At 29.4% G+C, this 14505-nt stretch overlaps 3 protein-coding genes across 3 annotated transcripts; all 3 read right to left on the reverse strand.

The window, feature by feature from the left end:
• Positions 1-2595: 2595 nt before the first annotated feature.
• Positions 2596-3443, reverse strand: LOC121132274 (chymotrypsin BI-like). Its single transcript, XM_040727640.2, has one exon. It carries the CDS (start codon positions 3422-3424, stop codon positions 2660-2662), a length of 765 nt encoding a protein of 254 aa, XP_040583574.1. The 5' UTR covers positions 3425-3443; the 3' UTR covers positions 2596-2659.
• A 3538-nt stretch (positions 3444-6981) lies between these two features.
• LOC121132276 (chymotrypsin BI-like) lies at positions 6982-7821 on the reverse strand. Its single transcript, XM_040727641.1, has one exon. It carries the CDS (start codon positions 7798-7800, stop codon positions 7036-7038), a length of 765 nt encoding a protein of 254 aa, XP_040583575.1. The 5' UTR covers positions 7801-7821; the 3' UTR covers positions 6982-7035.
• Positions 7822-11360: 3539 nt separating this feature from the next.
• On the reverse strand, positions 11361-12198 carry LOC121132277 (chymotrypsin BI-like). Its single transcript, XM_040727642.2, has one exon. The coding sequence runs from the start codon at positions 12177-12179 to the stop codon at positions 11415-11417; it is 765 nt and encodes a 254-aa protein (XP_040583576.1). The 5' UTR covers positions 12180-12198; the 3' UTR covers positions 11361-11414.
• Between the last annotated feature and the right edge of the window lie 2307 nt (positions 12199-14505).

Consider the following 14505-nt stretch of genomic DNA (forward strand, 5'->3'; position numbering starts at 1 on the left):
GCAACACTTCAGATATGATCTCCGAGAGATAAGACCAAAACCAGATAGAGGAAATCGAAGAAAGATACTTTTAACTTAATCATCTATCTCAAGAGAGCAGATTCGACTCCTTCCTTGCAAAGGAGGTTAAAAGATTGCAACATTGAAGAGATCCATTCACGATGAGTAGGGAATTTCAATATTTGTAATATAATTATTGTTTACTTTATTTGAATTTGTACGAAGCACGGTGTTATATAGAAATATTATGTACTACAAAGGATGACATCTTTATTGTTACATTAAAATTGGTGAATATTATATAAATAATTTATTAAATAATTTAGTTACATCTTTTATAATATATGCTTATAATAATAAGTTAAATATGTATGGGCAAATATAAAAAAAAATTACAACGGTAAAATAATTATATTAATTGAAACTAGAAGTCATAAGCAGAGAATTAAACAAATTTTAAAGGACAAATGATAGAAGTTATTCATATAGAATAAAACAAATAGATCCAACAAATTATTAGTGATATTACACATATGAAATGGAACATTTTTATACAGAAATAAATATACTTATTAGCATATTAGAATATGCACTGGCAATTCAGACATAGCTATCAGAGAAAAAAGGAGAGGCATATTATCTTTAAGAGTCCAGAATTATCTGCTACTCGTTTTCCAATGTCAAAAGAGGAGCACATGTAATAAAGAAATTAAGGGTCAAGGATTATTTAGGAAATGGTAAACTATTCAATGTGAAAATGGGACAAGCAAAGAATAAGACTTTAAACTTATTGTATATATAAGTTTTATCTCTCCATAGCCTAGTTTTATTAGATTTATGAACCTAAAAAGTATTAAAAAAAAGTTTTTATCGTTCCACAGTCTTATTTTTGTGTTGTGCATAATAATTAACGTTTATAACTTAAAATAATAGATACATTCTTTCATTATCCTACTTTTATTGTCCCAAATATACCCAAATCAACAAAAAAAAAGGTTGTAAATATCACAAAATTTAAGGGATTGTCAATACATACTATCTTGGTTTAATTCAAATATCACTGTTTATCATTGGCACCAAGTAGTAATAATTGCATTTGTTAAGCCTTTTTTTTTTATAAAGCCATTTGATTGAATTTTATAAGGGTAATTGGAAATTCGGTCATTTCATTTTGTAAATATCAACTATATGGCCCCAATTTTGCGTTTCCATCTGGTTCTAGCCTTTTTTGTGAAATTGAGGACAGAGACAATTTTTGAAAAATGAGATATCACAATTCATTTTGTATATAACTGGAATTTATTCTTATTCCAAACATCACTTATAAACATTATGAGTACATGTCCATTTTAAATTATGGTAAATACAATGAGTATGTGCGCAATTCAGCTGTTTTAGTGATGTATTTTATATTATTGACTGGAAGTATTATTAACTTCGTTAAATGTAGATTACATCACTAAAAATGGCGCTTTAGGCTGATGGAATGGAAAACCAGTATTTTGATGGATGAGTCAAGTGCCACTTTAATCTGTTAAAATAAAGATTAAGATACGAGTAAATCTATCCTAAAAATAGTTTTTTTCTTCCTTTTTATATATTGATTCAATACTTTCAGTAAAAATCCAGAGATTTATTATTATTTATTTACTATACAAGGCGTACTTGGAAGTCCTGCAAATTGCACTTCCAGAAGCAAAAATATATTTTCACAATTACAAAATTAATAATAGTCATGACCATACTACGCATACAATTTCATAAGTTAGGGAGATGAATTGCATCAGGAAAATGCTGATGAGGATTAAAACAATTCTTCTAAATATTTAATTAGAAATTGATCTGATCCATGATCATCTTCGTATTCGGGAATTTCGACTTAAATGAAATTCACATAATACAGGGTAGTAATATTTTTGACACTTATCAAAAAATTTGCAAAACAATGCTTAAAGTCTTTAATAATTTATTAAATCAAAAATAATATATGAAAGGTGTGGCTTCTGGCTTCGAATTCTCGGCAAAGTAGAGACCCTCATTGGCGATGACGTTCTCCAGCCTGGACCAGATCCTGTTGCAGACGCGCTCAACGTAGTACATGGGCAACTTGTTAAACATTATGATGATGCGCTGCTTTAACTCTGCCCCCCTGTTCCACAAGGTTCGGTTAATGTCCCGTTCAACTGCCTTCCACATTTAGAAGTCAAAGGGATTACAGTTGGGCGGTTGGGCCCTCGGAAAAAAATAATTGGATTTTTATGTGTTTCATCTTCAAGATTTGCAATGCTATAGGCTCTAATGCAAATTTTGGTTCCGCCAGGTTGCTTAAAATATACACAAAATACGTCCAGGGAAAAATATTACACAATAAAAAGAGGAGAGATGAAAACTTATTTGCACCCATCAGTGAACTGACCTTAAGTCAAACAGACATGATCTCATAATATGTAATTATTATAATAGTAAGCCTTGTAAATTTTTTTATCGCTATTGTGTTAAAATCTGCAGAAATTCATGATATTATTAATAAAAACATCTTCCTGTAGAATATGAGGAAGAGTTCCAATAAATTTGGAGCTATATAGGGCTCAATAGTTATATTAATTAGAGTTTGTTATTTTTTTTATTAAATGTGTATCTAAGAAAAACAATAGATTCATTATTCGATAACCATTCCAGTTATTTCTTGAATAAAGTCTAGATGAGTTGATACACGTGCATATCCATTGACACCTCCTACACATTTTCCATTAGTAATAAATTGGTTCACTCCAATTTGCATATACTTTCCATCTTCCATTTCGTAGTTAAGAGGGCCACCGCTGTCACCAAAACAGACAGCCATTCCTTGATTTGCATCAGAACAGATAATATTGTCTTCAAAACCACATTGAATAATGTTTACATTTTTAGCAAAATATAATTCGGGATAATTTGCCCTCTCAAAATTATTTACACCCCATCCTGTTATGGTCGTTGATGCTCCAACAAAGGTCCTATTAGCATCTGCACGTGTTGGTAAGCAAACTGGTCGGACATATTCATTTAATTCCAAAGGAATCTCCAATTTGATCAAAGCAAAGTCTCCAGTTGGTGATTCGTAAAATTCAGTACTTGTTCGGGTTTGCTTATATGGTTCATCCGCACCATTGCCAGTGCTATGAATTCCAACTCGAATTTCGGACCAATTATCATTTAATACACAATGTTTAGCAGTTATAATCCAATTTTCATCCAAAACAGAACCAGTACAATAACCACCGGTAGTGACAAAAGCTAGCCATGGAAACTGATGTCTTGCTGCTTCATGTCCTCCAATGATTTTTGAATCCACAGAAGGTTTGTTTTCCAAACCACAAATATCTGGATATTTGGGATTAGCCAAAACAGATCCAATGATTGTCAGTAACACTAATGCTCTCATGATTACACTAGTTAATTATTATTTACGCATATTTATATAGAATGGGATGATGATAAAGATATTGTTATCTGTTCTGATCAATCAAACAAATCCAAATTTTCCTGGAAGTAAATGCATAGATATTACGAACAAAAGATATTTTTCATAAGTAAAATGTTAATATTTAAATTTCAAGGGATGTTCGATATTTGAAATTTTTGTAACTTTTTGCGAAAAGGAATTTTTTTCTTTCTCTCGTCTCTACCATATCCCATAAACTTGCCTTAGGAAGGTGTGTAAAGAATTAATAAAAGCTAATTTTTGAGTATATATGTATGTAATTTTTGTTAGGCATATTTCGAATTCCAATATTTAAGAAATGGTTAACTATTGAATGTCAAAATGGGACGAGCAAATATTAGGACTTAACCCTTATTTTGTATACAAGTTTTATCTCTCTATAACCTAGTTTTATTAAATAAATGAACCTAAAAAGTATTAAAAATAATTTTTCACATCTTTCCACAGTCTTATTTTTGTGTTGTACATACTAATTAACGTTTATAACTGAAAATAATAGATAAATTCTTTCATTATGTTTTAATTATATTCTCAATGAAATGTAAATAATTTTTGAACATTTTCTATTAGAAAACACATACTTTTAAATTTGAGTCTGTGAATATGCAGGGATTCCATCATTGAGACCATTCAGGGAGTTGTTCTTCACTGTTTGTAAATCCAGATACAACTGCAAAAATCTGGGCATCTATTTTTGATGAGACAAAAATACGGCAACACTTCAGATATGATCTCCGAGAGATAAGACCAAAACCAGATAGAGGAAATCGAAGAAAGATATTTTTAACTTAATCATCTTTTTTCAAGATTGCAGATTCGACTCCTTCCTTGCAAAGGAGGTTAAAAGATTGCAACATTGAAGAGATCCATTCACGATGAGTAGGGAATTTCAATATTTCGAATATAATTATTGTTTACTTTATTTGAATTTGTATGAAGCACGGTGTTATATAGAAATATTATGTATTACGAAGGATGACATCTTTATTGTTACATTAAAATTAGTGAATAATATATAGATAATTTATTAAAGTATTATAATATATGCTTATAATAATAAGTTAAATAAGTATGGGCAAAAATTAAAAAAATTACAACGGTAAAATAATTATATTAATTGTAACCAGAAGTCATAAGCAGAGAATCAGACAAATTTTAAAGGACAAATGATAGAAGTTATTCATATAGAATAAAACAAATAGATCCAACAAATTATTAGTGATATTACACATATACAAAATGAAATGGAACATTGTTATACAGAAATAAATATACTAAAACTTTACACTACATTGACCACCTTGTCTTAAATTATATTCAAATTTTTATAAAATATTTAGCAAAAGAATAAAAAATGAATGGTTATGTAGAAAATTGCACTCTTACCTGAACCAGAATACCTATTTCCTACACGCCCATTCCATAGTAAAGGTATTTGCAATTTGTGAAGTATGAGATATTTCATAGACAGTAATCAATGTACACAAAAAATCAGGCTCCTAATTTTTAATCTAAATTATTTTTTTTTTAAGGACCCTCGAGACAATAAAAATTATATCAATCACGAAAAAAAAAAGTAGTAATCTTTGTAAACTAATAGTTATATAACGACACCTAAGAAACAAAAAAAAATGAACGACCAAATTAACGCCATTTATTTTTTTCTCCGTTCATCGTTCATTTATTCAAAAATGAACGGAAAGCGTGAACACTGTTCATTTTTACATCAATATCCAAGCCTGAATTTCTATAATTTTTTGACGAAAAGCAAATTTTCCTCTTGCAGCCTTTCTCCGCCTATGCAATAAATTGCCTTCGGAAGGTATGTAAAGAATTTATATAAGCTATTTTTTGAGTGTCTATATGTAATTTCGAATTCGAATATTTAGGAAATGGTAAACTATTCAATGTCAAAATGGGACGAGCAAAGAATAAGACTTTAAACTTATTGTATATATAAGTTTTATCTCTTTATAGCCTAGTTTTATTAGATTTATGAAACTAAAAAGTATTAAAAAAAAGTTTTTATCGGTCCACAGTCTTATTTTTGTGTTGTTCATACTAATTAACGTTTATAACTGAAAATAATAGATACATTCTTTCATTATCCTACTTTTATTGTCCCAAATATACCCAAATCAACAAAAAAACAGTTGTAAATATCACAAAATTTAAGGGATTGTCAATACATACTATCTTGGTTTAATTCAAATATCACTGTTTATCATTGGCACCAAGTAGTAATAATTGCATTTGTTAAGCCTTTTTTTTATAAAGCCATTTGATTAAATTTTAGTTTCCATCTGGTTCTAGCCTTTTTTGTGAAATTGAGGACAGAGACAATTTTTGAAAAATGGGATATCACAATTCATTTGTATATAACTTGAATATATTCTTATTCCAAACATCACTTATAAACATTATGAGTACATTTCCATTTTAAATTATGGTAAATACAATGATTATGTGCGCAATTCAGCTGTTTGGTGATGTATTTTATATTATTGACTGGAAGTATTATTAACTTCATTTAATGTAGATTACATCACTAAAAATGGCGCTTTAGGCTGATGGAATGGAAAACCAGTATTTTGATGGATGAGTCAAGTGCCAAATTAATCTGTTAAAATAAAGATTAAGATACGAGTAAATCTATCATAAAAATAGTTTTTTTCTTCCTCTTTATATATTGATTCCATACTTTCAGTAAAAAATCCATAGATTTATTATTATTTATTTACTATACAAGGCGTACTTGAAGTCCTGCAAATTGCACTTCCAGAAGCAAAAATATATTTTCTCAATTACAAAATTAATAATAGTCATGACCATACTACGCATACAATTTCATAATTTAGGGAGATGAATTGCATCAGGAAAATGTTGATGAGGATTGAAACAATTCTTCTAAATATTTAATTAGAAATTGATAAGATCCATGATCATCTTCGTTTTCGGGAATTTTGACTTAAAGTCAAATTCACATCAACTTGTTAAACATTATGATGATGCACTGCGTTTTAACGCGCTGCCCCCGTGTTCCACAAGGTTCGGTTCATGTCCCGTTCAACTGCCTTCCACATGTAGAAGTCAAAGGGATTACAGTTGGGCGGTTGGGCCCTCGGAAAAAAAAAATAATTGGATTTTTTATGTGTTTCATCTTCAAGATTTGCAATGCTATAGGCTCTAATGCAAATTTTGGTTCCGCCAGGTTGCTTAAAATATACACAAAATACGTCCAGGGAAAAATATTACACAATAAAAAGAGGAGAGATGAAAACTTATTTGCACCCATCAGTGAACTGACCTTAAGTCAAACAGACATTATCTCATAATATGTAAGTATTATAATAGTAACCCTTGTAAATTTTTTTTTAGCGCTATTGTGTTAAAATCTGCAGAAATGTATGATATTATTAATAAAAACATCTTCCTGTAGAATATGAGGAAGAGTTCCAATAAATTTGGAGCTATATAGGGCTCAATACTCATATTAATTGGAGTTTGTTATTTTTTTATTAAATGTTTATCTAAGAAAAACAATAGATTCATTATTCGATAACCATTCCAGTTATTTCTTGAATAAAGTCAAGATGAGTTGATACACGTGCATATCCATTGACACCTCCTACACATTTTCCATTAGTAATAAATTGGTTGACTCCAATTTGCATATACTTTCCATCTTCCATTTCGTAGTTAAGAGGGCCACCGCTGTCACCAAAACAGACAGCCATTCCTTGATTTGCATCAGAACAGATAATATTGTCTTCAAAACCGCATTGAATAATGTTTACATTTTTAGCAAAATATAATTCGGGATAATTTGCCCTCTCAAAATTATTTACACCCCATCCTGTTATGGTCGTTGATGCTCCAACAAAGGTCCTATTAGCATCTGCACGACTTGGTAAGCAAACTGGTCGGACATATTCATTTAATTCCAAAGGAATCTCCAATTTGATCAAAGCAAAGTCTCCAGTTGGTGATTCGTAAAATTCAGTACTTGTTCGGGTTTGCTTATATGGTTCATCCGCACCATTGCCAGTGCTATGAATTCCAACTCGAATTTCGGACCAATTATCATTTAATACACAATGTTTAGCAGTTATAATCCAATTTTCATCCAAAACAGAACCAGTACAATAACCACCGGTAGTGACAAAAGCTAGCCATGGAAACTGATGTCTTGCTGCTTCATGTCCTCCAATGATTTTTGAATCCACAGAAGGTTTGTTTTCCAAACCACAAATATCTGGATATTTGGGATTAGCCAAAACAGATCCAATGATTGTCAGTAACACTAATGCTCTCATGATTACACTAGTTAATTATTATTTACGCATATTTATATAGAATGGGATGATGATAAAGATATTGTTATCTGTTCTGATCAATCAAACAAATCCAAATTTTCCTGGAAGTAAATGCATAGATATTACGAACAAAAGATATTTTTCATAAGGAAAATGTTAATATTTAAATTTCAAGGGATGTTCGATATTTGCAATTTTTGTAACTTTTTTGCGAAACGGAAATTTTTCTCTTTCTCTCGTCTCTACCACATCCCAAAAACTTGCCTTAGGAAGGTGTGTAAAGAATTAACAAAAGCTAATTTTTGAGTGTCTATATGTATGTATTTTTATAGGCAAATTTCGAATTCCAATATTTAAGAAATGGTTAACTATCGAATTTCAAAATGGGACAAGCAAATATTAGGACTTAACCCTTATTTTGTATACAAGTTTTATCTCTCTAACCTAGTTTTATTAAATAAATAAAGTTAAAAAGTATTAAAAATAAGTTTTCACATCGTTCCACAGTCTTATTTTTGTGTTGTACATACTAATTAACGTTTATAACTGAAAATAATAGATAAATTCTTTCATTATGTTTTAATTATATTCTCAATGAAATGTAAATAATTTTTTGAACCTTTTCTATTAGAAAACACATACTTTTAACTTTGATTCTGTGAATATGCAGGGATTCCATCATTGAGACCATTCAGGAGTTGTTCTTCACTGTTTGTAAATCCAGATACAACTGCAAAAATCTGGGCATCTATTTTTGATGAGACAAAAATACGGCAACACTTCAGATATGATCTCCGAGAGATAAGACCAAAACCAGATAGAGGAAATCGAAGAAAGATATTTTTAACTTAATCATCTTTTTCAAGATTGCAGATTCGACTCCTTCCTTGCAAAGGAGGTTAAAAGATTGCATCATTGAAGAGATCCATTCACGATGAGTAGGGAATTTCAATATTTCGAATATAATTATTGTTTACTTTATTTGAATTTGTATGAAGCACGGTGTTATATAGAAATATTATGTATTACGAAGGATGACATCTTTATCGTTACATTAAAATTAGTGAATATTCTATAGATAATTTATTAAAGTATTATAATATATGCTTATAATAATAAGTTAAATAAGTATGGGCAAAAATTAAAAAAAATTACAACGGTAAAATAATTATATTAATTGTAACCAGAAGTCATAAGCAGAGAATCAGACAAATTTTAAAGGACAAATGATAGAAGTTATTCATATAGAATAAAACAAATAGATCCAACAAATTATTAGTGATATTACACATATACAAAATGAAATGGAACATTGTTATACAGAAATAAATATACTAAAACTTTACACTACATTGACCACCTTGTCTTAAATTATATTCAAATTTTTATAAAATATTTAGCAAAAGAATAAAAAATGAATGGTTATGTAGAAAATTGCACTCTTACCTGAACCAGAATACCTATTTCCTACACGCCCATTCCATAGTAAAGGTATTTGCAATTTGTGAAGTATGAGATATTTCATAGACAGTAATCAATGTACACAAAAAATCAGGCTCCTAATTTTTAATCTAAATTATTTTTTTTTAAGGACCCTCGAGACAATAAAAATTATATCAATCACGAAAAAAAAAAAAAAAAGTAGTAATCTTTGTAAACTAATAGTTATATAACGACACCTAAGAAACAAAAAAAAATGAACGACCAAATTAACGCCATTTATTTTTTTTCTCCGTTCATCGTTCATTTATTCAAAAATGAACGGAAAGCGTGAACACTGTTCATTTTTACATCAATATCCAAGCCTGAATTTCTATAATTTTTTTGACGAAAAGCAAATTTTCCTCTTGCAGCCTTTCTCCGCCTATGCAATAAATTGCCTTCGGAAGGTATGTAAAGAATTTATATAAGCTATTTTTTGAGTGTCTATATGTAATTTCGAATTCGAATATTTAGGAAATGGTAAACTATTCAATGTCAAAATGGGACGAGCAAAGAATAAGACTTTAAACTTATTGTATATATAAGTTTTATCTCTTTATAGCCTAGTTTTATTAGATTTATGAAACTAAAAAGTAATAAAAAAGTTTTTATCGGTCCACAGTCTTATTTTTGTGTTGTTCATACTAATTAACGTTTATAACTGAAAATAATAGATACATTCTTTCATTATCCTACTTTTATTGTCCCAAATATACCCAAATCAACAAAAAAACAGTTGTAAATATCACAAAATTTAAGGGATTGTCAATACATACTATCTTGGTTTAATTCAAATATCACTGTTTATCATTGGCACCAAGTAGTAATAATTGCATTTGTTAAGCCTTTTTTTTTATAAAGCCATTTGATTAAATTTTAGTTTCCATCTGGTTCTAGCCTTTTTTGTGAAATTGAGACAGAGACAATTTTTGAAAAATGGGATATCACAATTCATTTGTATATAACTTGAATATATTCTTATTCCAAACATCACTTATAAACATTATGAGTACATTTCCATTTTAAATTATGGTAAATACAATGATTATGTGCGCAATTCAGCTGTTTAGTGATGTATTTTATATTATTGACTGGAAGTATTATTAACTTCATTTAATGTAGATTACATCAATAAAAATGGCGCTTTAGGCTGATGGAATGGAAAACCAGTATTTTGATGGATGAGTCAAGTGCCAAATTAATCTGTTAAAATAAAGATTAAGATACGAGTAAATCTATCATAAAAATAGTTTTTTCTTCCTCTTTATATATTGATTCCATACTTTCAGTAAAAAAATCCATAGATTTATTATTATTTATTTACTATACAAGGCGTACTTGGAAGTCCTGCAAATTGCACTTCCAGAAGCAAAAATATATTTTCTCAATTACAAAATTAATAATAGTCATGACCATACTACGCATACAATTTCAAATTAATTTAGGGAGATGAATTGCATCAGGAAAATGTTGATGAGGATTGAAACAATTCTTCTAAATATTTAATTAGAAATTGATAAGATCCATGATCATCTTCGTTTTCGGGAATTTTGACTTAAAGTCAAATTCACATCAACTTGTTAAACATTATGATGATGCACTGCTTTAACTCTGCCCCCGTGTTCCACAAGGTTCGGTTCATGTCCCGTTCAACTGCCTTCCACATGTAGAAGTCAAAGGGATTACAGTTGGGCGGTTGGGCCCTCGGAAAAAAATAATTGGATTTTTTATGTGTTTCATCTTCAAGATTTGCAATGCTATAGGCTCTAATGCAAATTTTGGTTCCGCCAGGTTGCTTAAAATATACACAAAATACGTCCAGGGAAAAATATTACACAATAAAAAGAGGAGAGATGAAAACTTATTTGCACCCATCAGTGAACTGACCTTAAGTCAAACAGACATTATCTCATAATATGTAAGTATTATAATAGTAACCCTTGTAAATTTTTTTTTAGCGCTATTGTGTTAAAATCTGCAGAAATGTATGATATTATTAATAAAAAACATCTTCTTGTAGAATATGAGGAAGAGTTCCAATAAATTTGGAGCTATATAGGGCTCAATACTCATATTAATTGGAGTTTGTTATTTTTTTATTAAATGTTTATCTAAGAAAAACAATAGATTCATTATTCGATAACCATTCCAGTTATTTCTTGAATAAAGTCAAGATGAGTTGATACACGTGCATATCCATTGACACCTCCTACACATTTTCCATTAGTAATAAATTGGTTGACTCCAATTTGCATATACTTTCCATCTTCCATTTCGTAGTTAAGAGGGCCACCGCTGTCACCAAAACAGACAGCCATTCCTTGATTTGCATCAGAACAGATAATATTGTCTTCAAAACCGCATTGAATAATGTTTACATTTTTAGCAAAATATAATTCGGGATAATTTGCCCTCTCAAAATTATTTACACCCCATCCTGTTATGGTCGTTGATGCTCCAACAAAGGTCCTATTAGCATCTGCACGACTTGGTAAGCAAACTGGTCGGACATATTCATTTAATTCCAAAGGAATCTCCAATTTGATCAAAGCAAAGTCTCCAGTTGGTGATTCGTAAAATTCAGTACTTGTTCGGGTTTGCTTATATGGTTCATCCGCACCATTGCCAGTGCTATGAATTCCAACTCGAATTTCGGACCAATTATCATTTAATACACAATGTTTAGCAGTTATAATCCAATTTTCATCCAAAACAGAACCAGTACAATAACCACCAGTAGTGACAAAAGCTAGCCATGGAAACTGATGTCTTGCTGCTTCATGTCCTCCAATGATTTTTGAATCCACAGAAGGTTTGTTTTCCAAACCACAAATATCTGGATATTTGGGATTAGCCAAAACAGATCCAATGATTGTCAGTAACACTAATGCTCTCATGATTACACTAGTTAATTATTATTTACGCATATTTATATAGAATGGGATGATGATAAAGATATTGTTATCTGTTCTGATCAATCAAACAAATCCAAATTTTCCTGGAAGTAAATGCATAGATATTACGAACAAAAGATATTTTTGATAAGTAAAATGTTAATATTTAAATTTCAAGGGATGTTCGATATTTGCAATTTTTGTAACTTTTTTGCTAAAAGGAAATTTTTTTCTTTCTCTCGTCTCTACCACATCCCAAAAATTTGCCTTAGGAAGGTGTGTAAAGAATTAACAAAAGCTAATTTTTTGAGTGTCTATATGTATGTATTTTTATAGGCAAATTTCGAATTCCAATATTTAAGAAATGGTTAACTATCGAATTTCAAAATGGGACAAGCAAATATTAGGACTTAACCCTTATTTTGTATACAAGTTTTATCTCTCTAACCTAGTTTTATTAAATAAATAAAGTTAAAAAGTATTAAAAAAAGTTTTAACATCGTTCCACAGTCTTATTTTTATGTTGTACATACTAATTAACGTTTATAACTGAAAATAATAGATAAATTCTTTCATTATGTTTTAATTATATTCTCAATGAAATGTAAATAATTTTTTGAACCTTTTCTATTAGAAAACACATACTTTTAACTTTGATTCTGTGAATATGCGGGATTCCATCATTGAGACCATTCAGGGAGTTGTTCTTCACTGTTTGTAAATCCAGATACAACTGCAAAAAATCCGGGCATCTATTTTTGATGAGACAAAAATACGGCAACACTTCAGATATGTTCTCCGAGAGATAAGACCAAAACCAGATAGAGGAAATCGAAGAAAGATATTTTTAACTTAATCATCTTTTCAAGATTGCAGATTCGACTCCTTCCTTGCAAAGGAGGTTAAAAGATTGCAACATTGAAGAGATCCATTCACGATGAGTAGGGAATTTCAATATTTCGAATATAATTATTGTTTACTTTATTTGAATTTGTATGAAGCACGGTGTTATATAGAAATATTATGTATTACGAAGGATGACATCTTTATTGTTACATTAAAATTAGTGAATATTCTATAGATAATTTATTAAAGTATTATAATATATGCTTATAATAATAAGTTAAATAAGTATGGGCAAAAATTAAAAAAAAAATTACAACGGTAAAATAATTATATTAATTGTAACCAGAAGTCATAAGCAGAGAATCAGACAAATTTTAAAGGACAAATGATAGAAGTTATTCATATAGAATAAAACAAATAGATCCAACAAATTATTAGTGATATTACACATATACAAAATGAAATGGAACATTGTTATACAGAAATAAATATACTAAAACTTTACACTACATTGACCACCTTGTCTTAAATTATATTCAAATTTTTATAAAATATTTAGCAAAAGAATAAAAAATGAATGGTTATGTAGAAAATTGCACTCTTACCTGAATCAGAATACCTATTTCCTACACGCCCATTCCATAGTAAAGGTATTTGCAATTTGTGAGGTATGAGATATTTCATAGACAGTAATCAATGTACACAAAAAATCATCTAATTTTTAATATAAATTATTTTTTTTTTTTTTTAAGGACCCTCGAGACAATAAAAATTATATCAATCACGAAAAAAAAAAGTAGTAATCTTTGTAAACTAATAGTTATATAACGACACCTAAGAAAAAAAAAAATGAACGACCAAATTAACGCCATTTTTTTTTTCTCCGTTCATCGTTCATTTATTCAAAAATGAACGGAAAGCGTGAACACTGTTCATTTTTACATCAATATCCAAGCCTGAATTTCTATATTTTTTTTGACGAAAAGTAAATTTTCCTCTTGCAGCCTTTCTCCGCCATATGCCATAAATTGCCTTTGGAAGGTATGTAAAGAATTTATATAAGCTATTTTTTGAGTGTCTATATGTAATTTCGAATTGGAATATTAAGGAAATGGTAAACTATTCAATGTCAAAATGGGACAAGCAAAGAATAAGACTTTAAACTTATTGTATATATAAGTTTTATCTCTCCATAGCCTAGTTTTATTAGATTTATGAAACTAAAAAAGTAATAAAAAAAAGTTTTTATCGTTCCACAGTCTTATTTTTGTGTTGTGCATACTAATTAACGTTTATAACTTAAAATAATAGATACATTCTTTCATTATCCTACTTTTATTGTCCCAAATATACCCAAATTAACAAAAAAACAGTTGTAAATATCACAAAATTTAAGGGATTGTCAATACATACTATCTTGGTTTAATTCAAATATCACTGTTTATCATTGGCACCAAGTAGTAATAATTGCATTTGTTAAGCC

The sequence above is a fragment of the Lepeophtheirus salmonis genome, chromosome 2 (assembly GCF_016086655.4).
Source record: "Lepeophtheirus salmonis chromosome 2, UVic_Lsal_1.4, whole genome shotgun sequence".
Lineage (NCBI taxonomy): Eukaryota > Metazoa > Arthropoda > Copepoda > Siphonostomatoida > Caligidae > Lepeophtheirus > Lepeophtheirus salmonis.

Excerpts from the sequence above, each read along its gene's own strand:
- LOC121132276 (XM_040727641.1), bottom strand. The coding sequence starts at position 7,800 with ATGAGAGCATTAGTGTTACTGACAATCATTGGATCTGTTTTGGCTAAT.
- LOC121132277 (XM_040727642.2), bottom strand. The coding sequence starts at position 12,179 with ATGAGAGCATTAGTGTTACTGACAATCATTGGATCTGTTTTGGCTAAT.
- LOC121132274 (XM_040727640.2), bottom strand. The coding sequence starts at position 3,424 with ATGAGAGCATTAGTGTTACTGACAATCATTGGATCTGTTTTGGCTAAT.